Source organism: Cervus elaphus, chromosome 18 (genome assembly GCF_910594005.1).
Source record: "Cervus elaphus chromosome 18, mCerEla1.1, whole genome shotgun sequence".
Lineage (NCBI taxonomy): Eukaryota > Metazoa > Chordata > Mammalia > Artiodactyla > Cervidae > Cervus > Cervus elaphus.
The window spans coordinates 42,180,951-42,207,118 of record NC_057832.1 but is presented as its reverse complement, the minus strand read 5'-3'; the positions used below and the strand labels follow the sequence as shown (position 1 = coordinate 42,207,118).

At 42.6% G+C, this 26,168-nt stretch overlaps 1 protein-coding gene across 4 annotated transcripts in view; it reads right to left on the bottom strand.

Moving 5' to 3' along the window:
- LOC122673830 (phosphatidylcholine translocator ABCB4) overlaps positions 1-26,168 on the bottom strand; it is a 70,974-nt gene that overhangs the window by 9,977 nt on the left and 34,829 nt on the right. For all 4 annotated transcript variants that reach the window (XM_043871722.1, XM_043871721.1, XM_043871723.1 and 1 more), the window contains 9 exons: positions 23,806-23,967; positions 20,821-20,982; positions 16,966-17,112; positions 14,580-14,684; positions 11,613-11,690; positions 9,923-10,006; positions 8,478-8,681; positions 4,572-4,672; positions 2,901-3,041 (listed from right to left, as the gene is read on the bottom strand). In XM_043871722.1, the coding sequence (XP_043727657.1) occupies positions 2,901-3,041; positions 4,572-4,672; positions 8,478-8,681; positions 9,923-10,006; positions 11,613-11,690; positions 14,580-14,684; positions 16,966-17,112; positions 20,821-20,982; positions 23,806-23,967 (1,184 nt within the window). The remainder of the gene's footprint in view (positions 1-2,900; positions 3,042-4,571; positions 4,673-8,477; positions 8,682-9,922; positions 10,007-11,612; positions 11,691-14,579; positions 14,685-16,965; positions 17,113-20,820; positions 20,983-23,805; positions 23,968-26,168) is intronic.

The following is a 26,168-nucleotide window of genomic DNA, read 5'->3' as shown; positions in this document are numbered from 1 at the left end:
GTAATTCTACTGATTAGCTGCTTACCCTGTTTGGAGTTGAGGGAACTGGAGCTCTGGGTGCTGAAGGGACTTGAACAGGACCAGATCAGGAGTGAGACTTCCTCCCAACTCTACAGCCCTGACCTCCAGACAGTGACTTCCACACCCCCACTCCCCACCTCTCCGCTGGGCAAATGATAATCATCGGCACTATGCTTAAAGAATTCTTACTAGGCAAAATAAGCCTTTACTACAAACAGCTTTTCTCTTATAAGTAAAATATCTATTGCTACAACCCTCAAAAAGCAATCCTCTTAACCTAAAGGTCTATTCTCCAATTCAGAGAGTGGATATGGATGATAAAATCTAGGAAGAACTAAAGATCCTGAGATCTGCATGTGCATGCTCAGTCGCTCAGTCGTGTCTGAATCTTTGTGACCCCACAGCCCACCAGGCTCCTCTGTCCATGGGATTCTCAAGGCAAGAACACTGGAGTGGACTGCTGTGCCTTCCTCCAGATCTTCCTGACCCATCGATCGAAACTTCATCCCTTAATGTCTCCTGAATTGGCAGGTGGGTTCTTTACAATTAGTGCCATTTACAAAGCTATTTACTTCTGGCATCAGAGCTCCCCAAAGAAAGAGGAGAGTAGGAAGATCTCTAATAATAATGGAGAACTTAAAAAAAATTTCCCCCAAACTTCTAAGTTTTTTTTTTTCAAGCTGTTTGTATTGTTTTGTCTCTTTGAGCTACATTCAAATAAGTGAGACTAAAGTTCCACAAGCTTGAAAACACCTGAATCAAATTGAATCAAACTCCATGCACTGAATCGTCTCTGCTTTGCTTCTGTACCCTGATACGGATTAGATAATTCTGGGCTGGGTATCATGGCACTTGGCTTCTTGTTTTGGCTTGTAAGTTAATTTTTTTCTATTTTTAAATTCTTTTTAAAAAATTGAAGTATAATTGATTTACAAGACTGAATTAAGTATTGCTGTGCAGCAAAGTGTAAACCTAATTATTAAAGTGTGTTTTAAGTACACGAGGCTGGGGATGGTGGGTAGAGTATTCACGTAAGTACGTGAGAAGGTTGATTACCAAAAATCAAATTTTCAGAGAGAGATGAACAGCTCACCCGTAGCTCGCTGCCTGACCTTCCTATAGAGCCTGCCATGCAGCCTTAGTATGAAAGACTTTAAAGGCTATCTTCCAATTACCCAGAATTTAACGTTTTAAAGATAAAAATAAGACAGCTTTCAAAAGCAGGGCCAATTTCTTCGATGGTGTTTTTCTAGACAGTATGCATACTCCAAGTGGTAATTCCCAACTGGCTGTTCGCATCTGTCTCTCTGAAACCACTTTCTACTCTCCATCTCTACCTGACACCATCCTCCTTCCTCTGTGCCTTAAAGGCTGACCTACAGGGTCTGCATCGAAAGGTTTCCTGTTCCTCTGGCTCCTGATGGCATTTGGCAAGGACCAGCACAGTAGGGATGGAGGCTGGAGGAGAGGGGCCAGGGCATTTGTTGTGTTGGCCCCTTTTCTGGTGGATAGTTGTGGTGGTCCCCCCGGACCGCGTGCTGGGTTCTGAAAATCCCTCCCTCTTCTTGCCCTTTAGGCTTAAGTAACATCTTGGAAAAGACCCTGATGCTGGGAGGGATTGGGGGCAGGAGGAGAAGGGGATGAAGGAGGATGAGATGGCTGGATGGCATCACCGACTCAATGGGCATGAGTTTGAGTAAACTCCAGGAGTTGGTGATGGACAGGGAGGCCTGGCGTGCTGCGATTCATGGGGTCGCAAAGAGTCGGACACGACTGAGCGACTGAACTGAACTGAACTGAACTGAACATCTTGATGGTTCCTAGCTAGGCACTGCTGACCTCGATATCTCTCACACCTTTAAAAACAGACCCTTCATTGTTTTAACTGCAGGATAATTGCCTTACAATGTCGTGTTAATTTCTGCTGTACAACAGTGTGAATTAGTTCTAAGTAGACATGTACCCCCTCTCTCTTGAGCTCCCTCCTCCACCCTGTCCCTCCCCTCTAGCTCATCACAGAGTCCTGAGCTGAGCTGCCTGTGCTATAGGGCAGCTTCCCACTAGCTAGCTGTTTTATACATGGTAATTTATATGTGTCAATGCTACTGTCCCAATTAGAGAGACCCCGTACTTTGCAAGACCATTTGTCCCTGCTAGGATCCTGACTGATGCAAAGATACATATTTCTTTTTCATGGTTATTTTAATTTTGGATGAAAACAAAAGAACAGCTTGTAAACTCTTTCACTTTGTCTGTCTTGACCCTGTTTTTTTTTTTTTTTTAAGTTGTTTGCTACTGCTTTAAAAATCATCCCATCACACCAGAAATATGCCAAGTGATCCTAAAAGAATAGCTTCCCCTTGGCAAGACTAGACTGCAACCTAATTGAATGTATTTGGCATATTTTGAAAGACCATTGGTTAGCCTTGGAAACCAAGACAACAGGAAGGCGAAGAGGCAAGAGGGGGCAGGGTCATCCCAGGTCTGACCTGGGAAGAGAGTCTTTCCCAGATTTCAGTCATGCATTCCTACCCCACTGGCAAGGCCATCTTTGGTTGCCCATAAATAGTAAGCTATTTAACCTCTTGAAGTTTTCTAATTATGTTTTATTTCCACATTGAGAATACTGGCTATCCTCCTGTCCTTCTATGTATTACTAGAAGTCTGGTTTATGATTGTGTACACTAGCTTGGCTGACTTCAGTCCACTCGATAAATGAAACTACCCTTGGAGTACTGACAACGTCCAATTTTTGGAGTAGATTCAACTCTCTGGCTTCATCATAAATTAGTTTTTCAGTCTACTACAAACTTTTGCATAGACCTGCTGAAGCTCTATTATGGAATAATGTCAATAAACTTAAAAAAAAAATTACTTACAGAATAACATCTCTGAAGCGCATGTGTCCATTTACGATGAGATAGGCACCAAATCGAAAACAACCAGCATAGGAAAAATACATAAATGCTTGTGAAATACTAAAACTAATCCCATAGACATGTGCCTTCCGCACAGAATTCCTGAAAAGCAGATTAGTATATCTGTAACCATCTCTTCAGTCTCTTTAACACTGGGTTATACAAACAGCACAGCTTCTAAGTTTAGTCTACCTGTTAAGTTTTGCTCCCAATTATAATCAGAGGAGGTGATTTAACCTCTCTCTATATCAGCTTTCTGATTTGTAAGAGGGGGATAACCAGGATATACAAAACTGCTTTGAGATCTAAATACACAATATAAATGTCTAGCACAGTACCTAGCTCACAGTGGATGTTCAAATGATAGTTGCTATTCTTATTACACATGAATATCTAGTAATTCAGACCTTCAACACATGATATAAACATGATTGTTGTGTCAAAAATAAAGGATGTCAGAGTTAAGACTGAAGCTTGAATGATCTAAATTCGATTGTCTAATATTATCTCGTCTTCTGTGACTAGTTATAGTCTCTTATGTTTTGGATTATAGTCTGTTCATGTTTTGGATTTGGAAAAGTAGGGTCAACGAGATCTACACAGGCACATCAGAACTTCTTCCTGGAACTGGATCCCACCAGCCCCAGCACAATTTGTTCTACACCATTTCTAATTAGACCTCATGCTATCCTCTACGACTAGTTTCGCTACTTTATTACACTTCATTATTCTAAATCCTCCAAAAGAACAGTAATTTATTTACTTTCAGATTAGAAGGAAGGCACTTGGTAAGAGGGAAAATTCAAAGTATTACTTATTTGGCTAGTTTGACTTATGTGCTGTAAGCAGTATTACAATACTTAATGTTACTGAACAATTTACAGTGCTACTGACATGTATGTCAAACATCAAAGGGACAGAAAAACGTCGCTACATGAAGTATACATAGCTAAGAAGGTGGATACACTGAGAAATTCACAACTATCTCTGTCCAAATATGTAAGTGTTCAAAACCACTGTTCTAGTCCACAAAGTTGCGATTCAGCTTGTGTTCAGGTCTGTTAGTGCTAAAATATATCCATTCATGAGAAGGGGCCCTAGTTGGAAACAAGTGGCAAACAGATGCTGGAGACTTGTTGAGTTGCTCAAGAATAAAGGAGAGAAACAGACTGTGTCTTTGTTTTCAGGATAGGATGGATCTGGCCCTCATCCAGAAAACAATGGAAACACTTTAACCCCAAAGCAAGTCTCATCTTTGGTTTAGTCTTACACAATCCAAAGAAAATAAAGGCTTGAGCAACTGCCTAAAAGAATGTTTACCCTGAATCACCAGATGGGTTGTTTATGTTGCCTGCACTGGTTAAAAAAAAAAAAAAAAAGTACTTGTGCAGCCCTCTGTTCCTGTTAGCTCTCAGAGACCGAATCATACTATTTTATGAGATGTAAAAATCCAATCTTATAGTCCAACTGCATCAAAAAATTACTTGTTTTCAGTGAGATAATTATTGAAAAAAGGCCATCCTTATAATCATATCATTATTTGCAGCAGCAATAAAAACTGCAATCAAAAATTCAGCCTAAAAATTGCAATCAATAATACTAGGTTCTTAGTAACAATCATATGCTCATTACCTGTAAGCTCCATACAATTTTTCAACATACATGGATTCAAATTTTCTTTCCTGGGTCAAGGACACGACTGTCCTAATATTTTCTATTGCCTCTGTTGCAATCTGTAACATAGAACAGACCTTGATTAGAAGTGGGGCTTTTACTTCTGAAATAATAAATAATACTACTTCTGAAATAAATGATAAATATACATGTATTTATTATATATATAATATATATAAATAAGTCTCAGGGCTCTGTCCAAAGAACTCCAAAGTTTCCATTGAGGAGTTTTCTATTCCTTCAGTTTGTAGAGCATGGGCATAATGTGTTATTCAAGACAAGCTCTGTGAGAAACCTGGGGCATCTTCAAAGCCCCACTGGTTGCGCTATTATGTATGGTGGGCAAGCCTTCCTATGCCCTAGGCTGAGAGACAGATCATCTTAGGGCACGAACAGTGGTCTGGACATGAAACCAAATTCTGTTCCCAGCCTTGCCACCAGGCAGTTACTTGACTGGCTTTAGTCAAACCCCTGTGTGACTTCGCTTTCTTTATAGGGTAGGATCTTAGAAGAGATAATCATGCTAAGTCCTTTAGTCATGTCCGACTCTCTGAGACCCCATGGACTGTAGCCCACCAGGCTCCTCTAACCACGGGATTCTCCAGGCAAAAATCCTGGAGTGGGTTGCCATTTCTTCCTCCAGGGGATCTTCCGCACTCAGGGATCAAACCTGCATCTCTTATGTCTCCTGTGTTGGCAGGTGGGTTCTTTATCACTGAGCCACCTGGGAAACCCCAAGTGATTTCTAAGAGCCTACTGAAGATGCAATCATTTCTTCCCTAAGGTACACTGCTTCTTAGGAAAGAAAATGCTTATCCTCATTTGAGAACATTCCAATTGTAAACACTACGACCTGGCCTTAATGATGAAACCAAGACAGACATCTGACTGATTTACGCCACTTGGATTTAGTTTCTGCACTTGAAGGCAACTCTGTGACTTGGGAGGGCCTGCAGATACAGAGGTTAAGGTCACCAGAGCGTGTGTAGGAAGCTGGCCTGAATATTCAGTGACTGAGGAACAGAACAAATGTCTGAACAGACTCAGAGATGAGAGAGCTAGTGGCTCTAAGAGAGGAGCTGCTGGGGGTCCTGCAGTTACTATCAGCTGTCGGTGTTCCCCTCACTCCTGCATGTGCTTATAGCAAACCCTTTGACCCAAACCCGCCAGAGCAGTTTTCTGACTGTGACAGCTAAACCACCCCTGATTGAAGTTAATTGTCTGTGACTCTGCTATTTAGCCTAAATCAGAGTTCTGCAGTTGACTCATCTAAACCATTGGCACAAGGAGCATGAGACAAAAATCTAAAACGAAATCTTAGGTTGGAGACTTCTATCTCAGTTCTCAGCTTCTGGAACCTGATAAAAGAAAGATATTCAATACTTCAAGCCGAAGAGCCTTTTATCTTTATTATAAATGAAACACCTAACAGCAATCACAGCCGGAATAGAGAATGTGCTCAGTCGTGTCTGACTCTGTGTGACCCCATGGACTGTAGCCTGCCCGGCTCCTCTGTCCATGGGATTTCCCAGGCAAGAATACTGGAGTGGGTTGCCATTTCCTCCTCCAGGGAATCTTCCCAACCCACATCTCCTGCATCTCCCGAGTTGCAGGTGGATTCTCTACCGCTAAACCATCTTGGAAGCCCCTGAATAGACAATACAGATTGGCTTTTACTCTGTGCCAGATATTACCTCATGTGACAACCCTGTGAGGCCCATGTTCTTATTCCTTTTTGCACAGGTGAGGGAACGAAGGCTCCAGAGTTCATGAGGAGGCGGGACAGGATTCCCTACCAGGCTGTTTGATACCAAGTCCCTGCTCTTAACCCATTATGCTCTTCTACTTTCCCTGCTTTGTAATTGACACAAGGAGAAACTAGTTGTTAGGACTTTCCACCCAACTTCTCGTTTTCTGGTCCCTGGATTAAGTGCTTCCAGGGTTCATTCTGGTTCAGCAGGCCCCTTATCTCAGTCAGCAGGCAGGGCCTGAGTCAAGAGGGTGACTAAACAGCCTCCCTCCCCTCTTTCCAGTCCAGCAACCAACACCCTCATTACTAAGCCTTTTCTGGAAAATGAAAATGGGAAATTATCCCAAGTCCCCATGTTCCTGAACCATGACTAATCTGCACACATGTCAATGAGAACTTTAAAAAAACACCAAAAAACAGTGATGTGGCAGAAGAGCAGAGGGCGGGGTGGGGGGGGGTGGGGCGCGGCAGAGATTCCAAGACCTTTCTAACCCTCATTTTGGGTTAATCAGGAGTTGACAGAGTAAACCAAATTGAAATATGATTGAATTGCTGATAATTAGTATTTACAATTTCTAACCTCTCGTTAAAAAAAAAAAACCAAAAACCCTTATGAGGTTAAAATAGCTACTAAAAATATTTCAGACTGGTCAATGTGAGTTGTTCATCCTCTGATGCCTGAAACGACAGAGTAGTAGCTGAAAGGAACCTGGGACATTATCTGGTACAATTTCTCACGTTACATAAGTGAAAACTGAGGGCCAGAGGAGTGGGGGATCTTCTCCAGTGTGATATACCGAGTGGCTACAAGGCCAGGACGGATGATCCAAGATGGCGTTTTGTTTGCCAAGCTGTTCCATCCTAACCGCCCTACTACTGCCAGAAAACTCTGGCTACTTTCAGTGTCATTGGCCATTTTTAACAGAAGTGAGGCTCTATCAACTAGATTTAAGATCTTTTCTTCCATGTAACTGGTCTAAGAAAAATGACAATTTCCCTTCTGAAATGTGAAAAGCAGTAGGGTTCGGGAGAAAGGGAACAAACACTGTGGGGTGGTTTTTAGTGGCGACAAACAAGGAAATGACGCCATAAAGAAGCCACAGCCAGCAGCCAAGAGGTCTTCCAGGACTCTGGATACGAGAGCTGAAGTCTGGGGATCATGCTGACTGCTTTTCTTCCCCATGAGCGAGACATGCTATCTGCCCCACCTCGAGCAACCATAACTGTATTAAGGCCTGGGCAGTATTGTCTGTGAAAAGGCTTTGCAAATGCTGTGCTGTAGAAACTACATCACAATTTTCACTATTTCTTCACCTCTTAATGTTTCAGTATAGCATAATATTTACATAAGTAAGGATAAAAAAAAAATTCCTGGTTGTTGTCTACATTTAACATTTAAATACATGTACGTCTAAATAAAATGTAGGTTTAGACACATTTAAACCCATACGAAGAGGCTATATAGTAAAGAACTTTGAAATAGACCAGGACTTGAATCCCAGCCATGCCTTTAACTTGTTTCATTCTTGAGTTCCGCATTTGTAAAATTGGCAAAACATTAGTACTTGACTCATAGGATTCTTGTGAGGATGAGTTGGAACATGTAAATACGTAGAACAATAACTGGCTCAAAGGTCGGTCCAAGTTTAAGTGTGTGCTCAATTGCCATTACAATTAGAATCACAAATCTGAGCATTACTGCCCTCTGGTGGCTGCCTAGCTTAACTACAGAAATCACAACCAAGAAGAACAGGACTGTCTACTTAAAACAATACACTTCTATTTCTCTGCCTTAAGGACTCTTCATCTGTAAAACAGGGGTAACCTTTGTCCTAACAATGGCATCATTGTACAAAGTAAAAGGTAAAACAAGCTCTGAAAGCTCAGAAATTCTCTGAATATAGCACTTTCTATATGCTAAAAGTTTTACATTAATTGTCCCATTTTCAAGTTCTAGGCATTGACACAATAAGATATTTCATACTCAATATTGACCACTATTAGTTGTAGGGAGCACTAACATTATCAAAACATGCATGTTGTAACAAATCAATCAAATAAAACCCATGTCTTAACAACCATACTTATATCCACTGAAGCCTTATTTGACCCACCTTTCCAGCAGTTTCCAGTTCCTTTTTATCTCTTTTGGCATTTCCAGCCAGCAATTTCATTTCAACAATTCCTGATACAGCAATAATTGGAACAACCGATAACAGCAAAAGGGTTAATTGCCAACCGTAGATGAATGCTATGATAATACCAGTTCCAAGGTTAGCCGTATTCTGTGCAATCAGAGCCAACCTGGTCCCAGTGGCCTGGATGAGCAAAAGAAGAGAGGGAGCTGTAGTTGAAGTTGCAGATCTATGAGCTACAGCCTTCAGCCTCCTGGCCAGAACCATGAGACAGGGATTCATGCCTGTGCTAACATTTGCTCTCGTTCATTACAATAAACCCAAGATTGTTGTTATTGTTTAGTTGCTCAGTCGTGGCCAACTCTTTTGCGACCCCATGGACTGCAGCATGCCAGGCTTCCCTGTTGTTCACTATCTCCCAGAGTTTGCTCATACTCATGTCTGTCTGTCACCCTCTTCTCCTCCTGTCCTTAATCTTACGCAGCATCAGGGTCTTTTCTATGAGTCGGCTCTTCGCGTCAGGTGCCCAGAGTAGTCTCACGCATCACTTGGGAGGCTCTGCCGCTTATTCTCTGGCTGTGCCTTTCAGCTGTCACTCCTTTCCTGACCACATGGATTCAGCATCACAGAGCCAGGTCATCACTGCTCTGCTTTGGGGAGAGGCTATGGGGCACATACACTTTTTCCTGAAGGCAACGTTTAAAGAGGAAATAAACCTCAGACACTCTGGTCATTTTAAAAGCCTGTTTGCTTCACATGTATAAGAGGGAGGCTCATGAGCTCCAAGAGACCATCAGTTGCAAAGGGTACAGATCCTAAGAGACCATCCCCTGGAAAACCTTTATAATGATGAAGTACTGTTTCCACCAATCAGAAAACAAGGGATGTCATAGGGACATCACAGGTGACATCTTGCATTGTGTAGAAGCAATGGGCTTTGTGTAACAGGCCTCAGCTCCAAGGCTGGGGGCAAAAGCCAGGGAGAGGGCGACACCCTCTGGAACCAGTTATTGGTTCAGTGTTGGGTATGCGGCCCAAATTAATCTAAGTTAGATTTAAAGGAAGGGTGTTTGTTTGGCGGTTGAGGTCCAGGTATGCCTTCTCTTCCATTGGATGAAAAACAAGGAAGCTTATAGCTCCGGTTGCTCCCAGAAGCCACCTTGTGGCCACAAGGGAAGGAGCCTCAGGGTGAAGCCAATTCTGAGGACTGAAAGCTGCTCAGAGTCAACAGAGTCCTGGGTCCTTTTGGACACTTGTGAGCCAATGGATCCATCAGTCCTGAAGTCTTACCTTCCTCTTTGTTGTTCAGGCCAGTTTGAGTTTTCTGTTATTTGCAGCTGAGACAGTTTAAAGGTGGCAGCTATGCCATATGTTTCTCCCAGACCAAGTCAAAGAAAAACAGTAGTAGAATGAGGTCTACATACCCCTTGGACTTGCGAGGCATCCATTGCAAGTCTTGTAGAAAGTGCACCAGTACTGTTTTTATGATCATCAAACCAGCTCATGTCCTAAGGCACACGATACACCTTTAAATTAGTTCCAGATTAAAACAAGCAGAGAAAAATAGGGTGAAACATCTCAAACTCTCAGTGCTGAGGAAGTACCCACTCTGAACTTGGCTGTTGGAGTTTAGGGGAGACCTCCCATGTGGCGGGGAGCCCGGGTCCCTGCCCTGAACACACACTGGGAGCCCACAGGACTCCTCCCAGCTGTGCCCGGAAAGCACACCATGGGTGCGGGGCTTATCCAGATGGCAGCCAAGCTCACCGCCAGCTTCACCGGAGACCGCGGTGCCTGCGGGTCCACCCACCCACTCCTCAAACCTGTGCTCCCAACACCTGCTCCCCGAGGGGGCCACTCCGCTCATAAAGGGTGGCGGAGCTGGGCTGAACATGGCTCTTTCTTCTAAATTCTAGGCATGAGATCATCAGCCCTGGTTTCTCACCATGTTTTGTTGTGTTTATTTGAAGCCAGGATGAAAGAGTCTATCTTAGGGCTTCCATGGTGGCTCAGTGGTAAAGAATCCACCTTCCAATGCAGGAGACAAGTTTGATCCCTGGCCCAAGAAGATCCCACATGCTGTGGGTCAACGTGAAGCCTGTGCACCTCAACTATTGAGCCTGTGCTCTAGAGTCCGGGAGCCCCAACTACTGAAGCCGTGTGTGCCCCAGAGGCCATGCACTGAGACACAAGAAGCCCACGCACCACAACTCGAGAGGAGGCCCCTCTTGCAGCAACTAGAGAAAACCCTGAACAGCAATGAAGACTCAGTGCCACCAAAAATAAAGAAAGAAATAAATTTTAAAAAATTTAAAGTCTTAGATATGATTTTAATTATATGCCCCTCATCCACAGAATCTTTTAGTTTCATATAAAATAATTTTCCCTACATAGCAAGAGTTTAAAAGACACTGAAAAAAGTCTTGCACAGAATATGATACCAGCCCTGTGCCCTCCTGTGAACCAGAATGTCATCCATTCCTGTCAACTACATGGATAATATTCTGGCCCTCTCTTAAAGCCTTCTCTATAAAATAGAGAATTCATGCCTGCACATCTTCCCACGAGTCCTGTACTAGGCGTCACCCTCCTGATGGGGCCCACAATGCACGTGATAGTCCCAAAGACCAGCACACCATCTGGGACATAGCGAGTGACGCTGGAGTGAACCAAGTGAACCGACATGGAAGAAGAGGTCCAACAAAACTCAGTGATCAACACGTGGTGACGCCCATAGTAAGTCGCATCAACTGTTGGGCAGAAACCCTGCCAACCATTGTTGCCTTTGTTGAAAGGCATCCCGGTGTCTCAAGTGACTCCGAGGACCTGCACAGAATCCGGAAAACACAGGCAGATCCTTGAAGTGAGAGCATCCACATGGATAGAGGGAGTTGCAAAAGAAGCCCCCAAAGTCATGACATACTAGCCCCTATTTATTACATAAACTGAGCCTATTCCCATGAAAACCCTAAGAGGTCTTTGGATGCTGAAGGACTAGTACAACTAGCGGGGATCTGACCAGTTCCTGCATGAACACCCGGGACCCACAGCACAGAGGGCAGCAGAGTGAGGCCCGAAAGGAAAGGAAAATGCTGCCCTGGTGCGCACACCTACCTGTCTCAACATCGCTTTAAAAGCCATTGACCGTAGCCTTGTGGTGAGGATCTCACCAGCCTTCCCAAACGTGAAGCCCTAGGCAGGAAGAAAGGCTCTTGTCTCTCTTAATCATCACAAGCATTTTGACACAAGTGTGTGTATTCACATGGAATTCTATAATCTTTATATATGACTCAACTATTCAAGTAACAAAGTCTATGATCAGATACTAACTCAAAGTCCCAACTTCAAATTCATGTGCTACTAGATGTATGCTATTACAGTTGGAATAGATAAACAGCAAGGACCTACTACACAGCAAAGAGAACTACATTCAGTATCCTATGATAAACCATATGGAAAAGAATATTTTAAAATGTTTATATATGTGTAACTGAATCATTTTGTTGTACAGCAGAAATTAACATTGTAAATCAACTCCACTTCCATAAAAAAACAAAAATAAAAAATTCATATACTGGTAAATCATTGGTATGCAATAGAATCCTAAGACCAAAATCTGTAAATGTATCTTAGAAATAGGCTTCTGACCCATTCTAAAGAGACTTCCTTTTCAAAACTCTCATGGACAACATCTCGGTGAGAATAATACCGTCTTAATTACAACCTTCAGAGTGTACCTATTGCTTGAAGCAAAACGGTCTCCAATGCAAGTAACAAAATTCTATGCGGGGATGAATTTTGGCTCCTGTAGTCTACAGAGACATCACTTTGCCAACAAAGGTCCATCTAGTCAAAGCTATGGTTTTTCCAGTAGTCATGTATGGATGTGAGAGGTGGACCATAAATAAGGCTGAGTGCCAAAGAATTGATACTTTTGACTTATGTTGCTGGAGAAGGCTCATGAGAGTCCCGTGGACTGCAAGGAGATCAAACCAGTCAATCCTAAAGGAAATCATCCTTAATGTTCATTGGAAGGACTGATGCTGAAACTGAAGCTCCAATACTTTGGCCACCTGATGCAAAGAGCTGACTCACTGGAAAAGACCCTGATGCTGGGAAAGACTGAAGGCAGGAGGAGAAGAGGGTGACAGAGGATGAGATGGTTGAATGGCATCACCAACTCAATGGACATGAGTTTGAGTAAACTCTGGGAGACAGTGAAGGACAGGGAGGCCTGACATGCTGCAGTCCACGGGGTTGCAAAGAGTCAGACATGAATGAGTGGCTGAAAAACAACAACAAAAATTGGTCCCCAAGCTTTTTGGCATCAGGGACCAGTTTCATGGAAGACAGTTTTTTGACAGATGGGGTGGGGAGATGGTTTGGGGATGATGCAAGAGCATTACAATTTATTGTGCACTTAATTCCTATTATTATTACATCAGCTTCACTTCAGATCATCAGGAGTTAGATCTTGGAGGCTGGGGACCCCTGGTGTAGACAGATGTCTCTAGTGCTGGCTCCAAGGGAGTTTGCTGCTTCCCCGTCACAGCTCTGCCTGCTCTCAGATCAGCCAACGGTCAGTCTACTTGTCTTCTCCCAGCATCCTTGCCGGACACTTCCCTCTTTCTAACTATAGAGAGCAGCCCAGATGTCCACAGCTGGGCTTGCTTCCGGGGCCCTGGGATGGGTCTCCAGCCACGTTGAGTGTTGGTGCAGGCATGCGGGGTGCTCTTTGGGAGCACATATCACTAAGCCGAGAAGATGGGTGGTCAGTACCCCTGGAGTCCAGGCCTAGAGCTCGCTGATTTCCTAGAGTACCTTTGCTGGCAGATTGCTCAAGGCCTGGCCATCTGCCCACTGTTGGTGCAGCATGTGTTTGTAACTAGCTTCACTCCCTAACACACCGGGGCTTGTGGCTACATTGGACACTGAGTTGCCACCAGCAAGGCAATCGTTTCTAAACAAAAATCTTGGCTTACTTTTACCACTGGCTCAACAACAGCAAAAGAGAAACACACTAGGCATGACTAGGAAATATTTTGTGGACTTAATGGATTGTACTAAAAAGGCACTGAGTTAAAGAGACAAAAAGCCACTGGTAAAAGTCTAGGTAGGCAAGTACAGAGTTTACTAGTTCATTTTGGGCAGGTCTATAATATCTAAATGCAGTATAATGTTCATTCTTTCAAATAGTTCATCAATCAAGGAAGAAAAGATCAGAGAAGTTACTTGATATTATATAAAAAGTAAGGTGGCTTAGACAGTAAAGAATCTGCCTGCAATGTGGGAGACCCAGGTTCGATCCTAGGGTTGGGAAGATCCCCCAGGGTAGGGAATGACTACTCACTCCAGTATTCTTGCCTGGATGATCTCATGGACAGAGGAACTTGGTGGGCCACAGTCCACGGGGTTGCAAAGAGTCGGACACAACTGAGCAACTAACACTTTCAGTTTCAAAAAGAGAGTGCTGTTGTACTGATTTTTCTTTCAGTTTATGTCTCGTTGCATTTAAATGGGACTTATGTTGTCCTGTGAATTAAAGTCTCTTTCCTCCTTGGCAATGAATGTCTAGAGGGCCAACCTGTAACATGATGTAACTTAGCACCCAGGGAAGTCACAATGCCTACTACTTAGGACTCTGCCCTCTCAAAGAGCCTTGTGCCAATGGAGTCTGTAATTCATTTCAGTCTAAGATTTGGAAACTCCAAATCAAAGCTAAGGGTTTTTACATTTTTAAAAAATTTTAAACTGGAGTATACTTGCTTTACAATGTGCTAGTTTCTGCTGTACAATGGCATTAATCAGCTACAAGTACACATATATCCCCTCACTCTTGAGCCTCCCTCCTACTCAGCCCCCCTCCCACCCCTCTGGGTCATCACAGAGCACCGAGCTGAGCTCACTGTGCTATACAGCAGCAAAGCTAAGGGTTGGATAACCTGTTTCCTTTATTGGATTTTGATTAATCAATAATTAATCTATATTAACATATAATTAATGAAAATCTAATCGATAATTAATCTATATTCTCTACTTGAATATAGACTCGATAAAGAAGATCAAATTATAGGTACCTACCTGAAGGAAGAAAGTAAAAAAGGAAATAATTCCCAGGCCTAAGAAAAGCAATGAGAACATGTTGCATTTCTGCTGCTTCACTTCATCGTCTCCTGGTCCAAAAATCTACAAGAGGACATTTAAAATACCCACTTGGATTACATGAACCTTGTATATTCCTCCCAGAAACAATGGCTTGAGCATTCCATTTTAAAAACCAGGTTTTGAATATGTGTTGTCTTTTTTCTAACTGTGGTAAAATATATGCAACATCAAGTTAACTAAGTGGTAGATTTTAAGTGTACCACGCAATGGTGTGAAGGATATTCAGAGTGTTGTGCCACCTTCGCCACCATCCATTTCCATAACTCTTCATCATCCACAATGAAATCCTGACCCATTCAACAGGGACTTCCACGACCCCAGCCCTAGCCATCTAGTCCCACCATTCTACTTCCTGTCTCCATGAATTTGAGGAACACAGTAAGTGCCCTACATATGAATGAGCTCAGTTCCAAGAGCAGGTTCATAAGTCCAATTTTTTTTTTGTAAAGCCAACAAAGTTAGCCTAGATAACCCCACAAACACCATCGGCTGCATAGTAACATGTTTATAATACTTATTGCACAAATAATGCATACATAAAAAACAAACGCAAAAAATGAAGGAAACCTCTTAAATCTTGTAGAAGAGAACCCTGTAAAGTACAGTGGTACAACAGAGGCAAACAGGGCCTGGCATGTGCGTTTGCATCTTTGAACGTTCGCAGCCTGGAGGTTCGTATGTGGAGGACTTGCGGTGTGGTTGTTGACGTGGGCTGAAACACTGCACATGGACTGTGGTGGCTGCCCACTCTTGTGTTTATTCCTCTTCTTCTGCACCTGCTGTTCCCCTGCCTGAACTCCTTCTGCCCCTCACCTGCCTCCCACCCCACCCCACAGGGCCTCGGCCCGAAGAGGTCTCTCCTGACCAAACTGCACGACACATCACCCCCACTGCCAGCCCCTCCACTGCCTGACAGTGCTTTTAAAATGCCTGCCATCCTGTGATGTGTAACATACTTGTTTTGTGTGTGTGTGTGTGTGTGTGTTATGTATCTGTCCCAATAGAAAGTAAACTGTTTAGGGGCAGGACTTGGTTTATTTTGTTTTCTACTCAATCTCCAAAAGCTCCATTTGACACCAAGAAGAGGCACCCACATATAAATACAGCCCACACTGTTTTTGAATTGCAAGAGAGTCAGGGATTGCGTTATTCTGTACTGTAAAAACAGTTGGTGGGTTCTCCCTAATTCATTTATTTTTTAATTTGTGGTCCTAACTGTAGACCAACGTTCCAATTCAGAAGCATAATAAATTCTTTATATGATGGGGAATAATTAAACTCTAACAAAAATTATCTCCAATAACATTAGAGATTAACTAAGGTTATAAAACATAAATGTTGGGTTTTATGGAGCCTTAGATATTTCTGATCACTTCTGATAAACATCCCTCAGGGAACTTAACAATTGGATTGTAGGAGTTTTCTCTCTGTGTCTCAGCCTCTCCAAGCCTTGTAAGGATTACTGAACAATGATGTAGTAGATAGCACTTTTTAATACTTATTTTGAGGCAGACACTCTTAAATGCTTTCTGTATATTAATCGTTACTTATATCATCTCTCTTTTAAAAAATTTTTCTTGGCGTATAGTTTTTATCATCTCTTAATCATCAGCCATTCTAGGAGGTAGGTTTGTTTTACAGATGAACAAACTGAGGTACAGCAAGGTGAAGCATTTGCCCAAGTTTGCACGGCAATTGGGGGCTTCCCAGGAGGTGCTAATGGTAAAGAACCCACTTAAAATGCAGGAGACGTAAGAGACATAGGTTCTATCCTTGGGTCAGCAGGGTGCCCTTAAGGAGGACATGGCAACCCGCTCCAGTATTCTTTCCTGGAGAATCCCATGGACGGAGGCGCCTGCTGGGCTCCACAGGGTTGCAAAGAGTCAGACATGACTGAAGCGACTCAGCACAGCAATTAAATGGCGAGGGGTCTGAGCCCAGAGCCCGGCCTCTTAAGCCCTTGAGACTTGAACTCTTCCCCCACCCCCACCCCCAGCCATCCTGTGAGGTGGGCATCTCCTCTCCACAAACAGGGTGGGGGTCACGGCCTGACACCAGTTCACCCGAGCGGAGAGAGTGACTAGAACGCCTCCTTCAGGGACCTTGCAGTTTCTAATTTCCTTGACAGCATCACTGGCCGACGTTTTCTTTTGCCTCACGGCCTTCCTCAACAGGGAATGAAAGCCTTTGGCTTAGTTTCATTGGAGGCTGCCTTACTGCAGAGTGGACCGGGCTGGCATGAGAACTGATTTCCTGGTGAAGTGATTTCACTCAGGCCATCCAGTGGTGTCCCCACACTCACCGCTATCATTTCCGAGAAGATGACCGAGAAGGCCGGCTGGAGCGCCCCGTTGGCAACGGCGCACAGCGTTCCCACCACTAAGTAGGGCCACTCTGTCTTGTTCAGTTTCAGGATCTTCAGAAAAGACACCGGTGGCACAGATTCATCCTAGAACACACACACATCAAGACGAACAGGCAGCAACACCACAGTCACGAGTGTGGACCCGGAGAGGGCCCGGCCTGCCCTCCAGGGACTTGTAAGTTGGGCGGGGGGAATGACGAGGCCACGGCAGACCACGGGAGGGTCCCACAGGACGTGACAAGATGCTAACTGTGTCCCTGTCAATCCTAAAGGAAATCAACCCTGAATATTCATTCACTGGAAGGACTGATGCTGAAGCTCCAATACTTTGACCACCCGATGCGAAGAGTCTAGTCATTGGAAAAGACCCTGATGCTGGGAAAGATTGGAGGCAGGAGAAGAAGGGGACGACAGAGGATGAGATGGCTGGATGGCATCACTGACTTAATAGACATGTGTCTGAGCAAACTCTGGAAGATAGTGAGGGACAGGGAAGCCTAACATGCTGGGGTCCATGGGGTCGCAAACAGCTGGGCATGACCGAGTGACTGAACGACAACAAATGGACTGCACAGCCTAACCTGAGGGAGTCCATCACCCAAGGAGCAGTCCTCACGGTGTGACCAGCAAGTGAGCAGAAGCAGGATCTGGGCACCAGATGCCCTAAAATTCAAGTCATGATGTTGGGGTCACACAAGATACGACCCACAAATAGATGGGTTAAGCGTCCTCACCAACACAAGGCGCTGTGATTCATCTGAGGGCCTGGGCCTGGTCTCCTCACCCCAGAACCCTGCCTAGCACCTTATGCGTGTCATGTCCTAACTGACAAAACTAAGTACCCACGCCCTTTTCTTTCACTACTACTAATGGTAGGGCAGACTAACTTTAGTCTGCATTCCCTACAGACTTCTGCTTCATAGCTTAACTTGTTTTGTGATTTTCCCCCCATTTGTTTTTTTTACATATCTCTGTGACTTTGTTTTAAGATGTCTTGGCTTATGTCTTGGCTTTCACTGTGGCTCAGATGGAAAAGACTCTGCCTGTAATGCAAGAGACCCAGGTTTGATCCCTGGGTCAGGAAGATCCCCTGCAGAAGGAAAAGGCAACCCACTCCAGGATTCTTGCTGGGAAATCCCAAGAACAGAGGAGCCTGGTGGGTTACAGTCCATGGGGTTGCAAAGAGTTGGATATGACCGAGTGACTGACTGAATGACTAACACTTTATTTCCTTAGAAATGGCCCAATGCCTGGCACATACCAAGTTCTCAGCAAGTGTTGAACCTGATGTTTGGTCAAGCATGAGGGATTTAAGTCACATAAAGGAGAATATTATAGGGAATTCCCTGGCAGTCCAGTGGTTAAGACTCTCTCAGCACTTTCACTGCCATGGGCCCTGTGTTCAATCCTTGGTCAAGGAACTAAGATCTCACAGACTGTGTGGGGTGACCAAAAATAAAAATAAAAAGGAGAATATTCTGATTATAGAGGTGGTTTCACAGTAAACTAGATACCATATGTGCCTATGGAATCCCATGGCCTTACAGTTGTTTAAATAGGTCACATTTTTGTCCCTATGAAATACAGAACATAGGAATAGTTTCTATTCAACCCTTTGCTTTCAAACCACCCCTCTCCTCTGAATTTTAGGGTTTTTTTCCCTCCCTGGTTAGTACTATCTTTTAGACCTGGCCTCCAGCCTGATAAAGGAGCTCAGGCTGCTTTTCACAAGCAAACAGTCTTTCTAATCAGATTTAATCTCCCTCTCTACCTGGGCACACCATTTATCCCTCTATGATGGCACCAAGGACAGTCGTATTGATTGTGGCATTTTCTGCCTACCCCTCTTTGCATTTCTCCAAGAGAAGTGCTCCTCTAAAATACCAGACTCCAAAGATGTAACAGTGTAACTATCCAGACAAATGCGAAAAGGAGAAGCAAATACTTCACAGACAAAAAGGGAGAAACTGTTTATCTTACTTACAATAATATAGCACCACAATAATACAATGTTATTCTCTTTCTATAAATACACCAAGATTGAGACTGCTAAAAGAGCCCTTCTCATCTCTGCAGTGAATAACATCCTGGGCAGAGAAAAACAGACGCAATGAACTCTCAGTAGGATCAGTTTTTTCAGGCCAACACAAGAGGTAAAATACACTCAGCTTTTATTAACTGTTGTTTCGTTGCTAAGTCAAGTCTAACTCTTCTGTGACCCCCTGGACTGGATGTAGCCCACCAGGCTCCTCTGTCCATGGGACTATCCAGGTAAGAATACTGGAGTGGGTAGCCCTGTCCTCCTCCAGGGGATCTTTCCGACCCAGGGATAGAACCCCTGTCTCCCGCTTGGCAGGTAGATTCTTTACCACTGAGTCACCTGGGGAGGCCCCAGATTTTATGAGTAAATAACATCAAAGTGAAGGGAAAGTTGCTCAGTCATGTCTGACTCTTTGCGACCCCACGGTCTATACAGTCCATGGAATTCTCCAGGCCAGAACACTGGAGTGGGTACGTTTTCCCTTCTCCAGGGGATCTTCCCAACCCAGGGATGGAACTCAGGTCTCCTGCATTGCAGGCAGATTCTTTACCAGCTGAACCACAAGGAAAGCCCCAAAATACTGTAGTGGGTACCCTATCCCTCTCCAGGAGATCTTCCTGACCCAGGAATCGAGCCAGGGTCTCCTGCATTGCAGGCAGATTCTTTACCAACTGAGTTACCAGGGAATAACATCAAAATACACTCCTAAACTGTTTCTTAAAGTCATAAAATATCTTTTCTTAGAATGTGTTCCCTTTCTATTATAAAAGCTTCTGTTAACTTGAATTAATAACATCCCAGTTACTTCTCTTGAGGTCCTTTGTGTTTTATACTGTAAACATGAGATTTGTGTAAACATTTGTATTATAAAGTTGTTGATCTAAAGATGTTGATCTAAAAAAAAATCCCAAGGTTTCAGGTGAGAAATATTAAAGAATGTACTCCTTGGCTATTTCTGGTTATTCTGTCCTTTTTCCTAGTAAGAGAATTCCAGTTTTACTCAGAGTAGCAATGCATATAGCAAAAAGGTTCCGTTTTCTACCCTCCCTTGTAGCTAAGTATGGACATGTGATTAAGTTATGGCCAATGATATAGGTTTTGTTTTGTTTTGTTTTTTTAAGTACTGTATGAGATGTCTGGAAACACTTTGTTTCTTCTTGCTGCTTGGAACATGGATGTGATGGCTGGAGCTTCCAGAGTCATTTTAGATTATTGAGAATGAAAGCTCCATGCCAGGGTAGTGAGAGTAAATGTGAAACGAGCCTGAGTCCATGGTGACCATGGTGCAGTGACCACTGTAACCCTGGGTTTCTCACCTCTAAGTTTGTTTGTTTGTTTGTTTTAATGTGAAAGAGAAATAAAACCTTATTTCTCTTAAATTGATATTACTCTGGGTTTCCTAGTATAGACAATCAAAAGTAATCCTACATAATAGATCATGCAAATATTAGGGCCTCTTATTTTAGACCAGCCTGGCTTTACTCTGGATCTGAAAAATGAATGGAACATCTCGTTTTAATTTTAAGCATCTAAGCACAGAGCCTATGTTTTGGGAATCCCTTTTCATTGAAAATCCATTGTTAATTGGAATTGATTTCAATTTTTGACAAGTACAATTAATATTGGATATGTCCTTCTTTTAAGAAGAGTATGGCTCATGGTGGGAATCTTCTGTGCCTACAATATGCTTGCAAGGCTACGGATTTCACCAGCAAAACTAAACAATGAAAGATAATTGAAAAACAACTTACAAGTTCACTGGTTTCCACATCAAAGCCCTTCTGATACTGTCGTGAACTCCTCAGGCTTTTATGAAGAGAACGCCTAACTATGGGATGAGTCAAACCCATGGCAGGCTTTTCATCAGCAAGTGTGACTTTAAATTCTTCTGACTGGATCTGGCTTCCTGAAATCTAGAAGAAGAAGAAAATGTTGAGTTGTGTGTCCAGATGGATGTAACCTTCAAGTTTAGAACCAGTAACTATCATTTGTCAGGCATCTATTTTGTGTTAGGTGCTTTTCAAACAAACAAACAAACAAAATATATATATATATATATATATAATATATATATATATATAACAGCTTTATTGAAACAAAATTCACATACCATGAAATTCACCCTTTTAAAGTGCTTTTTATAGTATATTCAGGTGGGGCTCATCACTATGAACAAAAATAGTGGAAGTGATGGAATTCCAGTTGTGCTATTTCAAATCCTAAAAGATGATGCTGTGAAGGTGCTGCACTCAATATGCCAGCAAATTAGGAAAACTCAGCAGTGGCCACAGGACTGGAAAAGGGCAGTTTTCATTTCAATCCCAAAGAAAGGCAATGCCAAAGAATGCTCGAACTACTGCACAATTGCACTCATCTCACACACTAGCAAAGTGATGCTCAAAATTCTCCAAGCCAGGCTTCAACAGTATGTGAACCGAGAACTTCCAGGTGTTCAAGCTGGATTTAGAAAAGGCAGAGGAACCAGAGATCAAATTGCCAATATCTGTTGGATCATCGAAAAAGCAAGAGAGTTCCAGAAAACATCTATTTCTGCTTTATTGACTATGCCAAAGCCTTTGACTGTGTGGATCACAACAAACTGTGGAAAATTCTTAAACAGATGGGAATAGCAGACCACCTAAACTGCCTCCTGAGAAATCTGTATGCAGGTCAGGAAGCAACAGTTAGAACAAGACATGGAACAACAGACTGGTTCCAAATAGGGAAAGGAGTACGTCAAGGCTGTATACTGTCACCCTGCTTATTTAACTTATATGCAGGTACATCATGAGAAATGCTGGGCTGGATGAAGCACAAGCTGGAATCAAGACTGTTGGGAGAAATATCAATAACCTCAGATATGCAGATGACACCACCCTTATGGCAGAAAGTGAAGAGGAACTAAAAAACCTCTTAATGAAAGTGAAAGAGGAGAGTGAAAAAGTTGGCTTAAAACTCAACATTCAGAAAACTAAGATCATGGCATCTGGTCCCATCATTTCATGGCAAATAGATGGGAAAACAATGGAAACAGTGAGAGATTTTATTTTTTGGAGCTCCAAAATCACTGCAGGTGGTGACTGCAGCCATGAAATTAAAAGATGCTTGCTCCTTGGAAGAAAAGCTATGACCAACCTAGACAGCATATTACAGAGACATTACTTTGCTAACAAAGGTTTGTCTAGTCAAGGCTATGGTTTTTCCAGTAGTCATGTATGGATATGAGAGTTGGGCTAAAAAGAAAGCTGAGTGCCAAAGAATTGATGCTTTTGAACTGTGGTGTTGGAGAAGACTCTTGAGACTCCCTTGAACTGCAAGGAGATCAAAACAGTCCATCCTAAAGGAGATCAGCCCTGAATATTCTTTGGAAGGACTGATGCTGAAGCTGAAACTCCAATACTTTGGCCACCTGATGTGAAGAGCTGACTCATCTGAAAAGACCCTGATGCTGGGAAAGATTGAAGGTGGGAGGAGAAGGGGACGACAGAGGATGAGATGGTTGGATGGCATCACTGACTCAAAGCACATGAGTTTGAATAAGCTCCAGGAGTTGGTGATAGACAGGGAAGCCTGGCATGCTGCAGTCCATGGGGTTGCAAAGAGTCAGACATGACTGAGCGACTGAACTGAACTAAACAGGTGCTTATTTCTTAGCCTTGCAGCAGCCTCACATGGTAGATTTTGTATTTCAAATGTGGAAACTGAGACTCAGAAGAGTTAAATTATTTGTCAGAAAACAAAACAAATTTTTGACTTAACTTTTTTGGAACCCACCCTCACCCCACTCCCTGCCACGTGCTCCCAAAGGGCAATATTTAGAACAGAGAATTACTAGAAACAAGTCACGTATTCAACTTTAGAGAAATGATTGAGCATTTTATTACACATCAATGTAATTACTGCTGAGGACATATAAAATTATAGTATTTGGATGATGTGTATCTGAAATGTGAAGGAAAAAATAACAAAAATATGTACATATTAGTTACAGTTACCAAAGCAAATGTATAAACTTTTACAAATAGAAGAATTGTGTTTACAGGATAAATGTTTTTCAGTTATTTATTTTGCAAAATTGCTCAAGTGACTAATTTCAATAATAAGGCAAATATAATTATCAATAGAACCTGCTTTAGGAAATAGAGTGAATAGTTGTTGTTGTTGTTGTTGTTTTAAAGGAAAACCAAACTCAGGAATTCCCTGGAGGCCCAGAGGTTAAGACTTGGCACTTTCACTCCTGTGGGAGCAGGGTTTGATCCCCAGTCGGGGAACTAAGATCTCTCAAGCCAAAAACAAAAAACAAAACACCGAACTATTCACTTCCAAGAGCCATGAATCTTGCCATTGCTTTATTAGGATGATCTGGGGAGTATTTTAAGGTCTCATAGGACTTCTCCCAACTGCCAGAGATCCTGGCATCAGTCTCTTACCCCCACCACCGCTCTGAACATCCCTAATCTACTGGGGGAAGGACCCATTAGTTTGAACAGGCAATTAAGAATCACTGTCCTAAACAACAAGTTCAAAATGTTTTTGGCATTTTCTTTTACTTCCCCCTCTTCCCACCTTTCTTTCAAGATTCTTTCAACGACTCTGAATTAAAGTCTCAGATGTATCCTTGGCATCTTTCTGATACTTCTGATTTCTCTGTACAGCATTAGCTATATGATATTTTAATAAAGAAAGATATTATATTAAGGATAAAACAACAGAAAAACTTCCCAAGAAGCAGATACCTGCGTGTTTACCAGCCTGAAGTACACCCCTTCCTTCTTCATTAGTTCTCTGTGGCTTCCTTGCTCCACAATGACTCCGTCGTCAAACCCAGCGATGACATCTGCATTCCGGATCGTAGACAGCCGGTGGGCTATCACTATGGTGGTCCGGCCTTCCCTGGCCTAGAGGGGAAAAGGACAGGCATGGAGGGCAGCAGGGTTACACCTTCCTTGCACTGTTGATTAACACACAATGAAGCACGCAGATGGGGGTGTCTGTGGTTGATGGGACAGCAGCTCATCATGCCTGTGTGATCAGGGCACAAAGGCATCGCTCACACGTGAATGGATACAGGTGACTTAAATTCTGGACCAGACCGGAGGCCAGGCCCCCAGGATGAAGATGGAAAACTCTGGAGTTTCTCTAATGTTTTCATACTATTGTGAGGAGCCCTGGTTCTGAGTTATATGATATGCTAAGACTTTAGCAGAAGCATGTGCAGAAGTTGTTGCCACATAAGGCCTTCTCCAGAGCACTTCTGTCTGATTTCTTCTGAAGTGCCTGCAATTCTGTAATTAACTGTGATTGTAATTCTGATGGACTATGTGCAGTTACCTTAGGCAAAAACATACCCTGGGGTCTAGATGGTTTAAATCATGGTTCAAAGACCATCTCAGTCACAAACTCTGGAGAGGGGCCAGTAACTGTAGTTTTTAACACATACTTTGGGTGGTTTTTATGGATACTGAAATCTACAAATCACCCCCTAAGTAGTTCAGTGAACTCACATGTCATTAGCTTGATGGGTTTATGAATAGGCATTTATACCCTGGAAAATGTCCATCAAATTATTCACGTTATGTCATTAACAATAGTTATTCTTTTTAATATTCATTACCCTATTAGACTAACAACCACGCCTACCTACTCTGAGGCAATAAAACCACGTTGTTAGGATGGTATTTAGGGTGTGGCCCAAATCACCTAAGCAGTTAAAAACATAAAAACAAGAGGCTAGATTCATAATAGCCAAAAAGTGAGAACAATCCAAGTGTTCAGTTGATCAGAAGATAAACAGAAGGTAGTATATCCATACAATGGAATGGCACTGGGCCAGGAAAAGAAATGAGATTCTGATACATGTTTCAATATGGATGGACCTCGAAAATATGATGCTAAGTTAAAGAAGTCAGTTAAAACAGACCATTCCTTGTATGATTCTATTTATAGGAAATGTCCAGAATGGGAAAATCCAGAGAGAGAGAAAGATTAGTGGTTGCCAAGAACCAGGGTGAGGGTAGAATAGAGTGAGTACTATGGGGTACAAGAGTTTGTTTTTTTTTTGGGGAAAGATGAAGATATTCTGCAGTGAGATCATGCAGATGGTTGCAAAATCTTGTGAATATATTAATCCTAAAAACCAATGAACTGTGCATTTAAAAAGGGTGAACTTCATGGTATATGAATCTTTTTAAAAGATTCATCAATCTTTTTAAAAAGAGCATCCACAAAAATTCTGAAAAAGTTAATAAGTATCTGGGTAATAGCTCCACTAGATACTAAAACATAAAAAGCTACAGCAATTAAAACAATAAAATCCAGAGGATGCTATCACATGAACAATTTGATAAACAGAACCATATACAAAGTCCAGAATAGATACATTTTTAAGAATTAGTGTGTGATAAATATGCATTGTCTATCAGTAGAGAAAAGGTAGACTATGTGATTAATGGTACTGAGTCAATTGTGTAGCCACCTGGAAAAAAAAGTTTTTTTCTTCAGGCCTTATACTAATAACCAGATAAATCAATCAATTATGTTTCAATAAATATAAAACAGCCTGGTAGCTCAGATGGTAAAGAATCTGCCAGCAATGGGGGAAACCCAGGTTTGATCCCTGGGTCAGGAAGATTCCCTTGAGAAGGAAATGGCAACCCACTCCAGAATTCTTGCCTGAAGAATCCCAGGGAGAGAGGAGCCTGGCGGGTTACCATTGATGGGGTTGCAGAGTCAGACACAACTGAGTGACTAACACACAAGAAAGCATCAAAAGACAGAGACGAGAGCATAACTCTACTGGACAACATTTAAGACTGTTCTTTGATTTTTAGCAATGGGGCCCCAAAGGAAACCTTCACAGATCTTTACTGATATACTAAGAAGGAAGTTGCACAGCTTTGTCCATGAATGATAAGGTATATAGGAAATAATTTGATCAATCCAATTATATTCATGATACTAATAGTGATGAGTAACTGCTAACAGTGGCTGGGTTTATCATTATGATAACAATAGGTTAATGCTATGTAAACTTAAAAAAATAAAAACAAAGGAATTGGGAGTCAGACTTGTGATTAAATGACCAGTGTGCAGGAGAAAC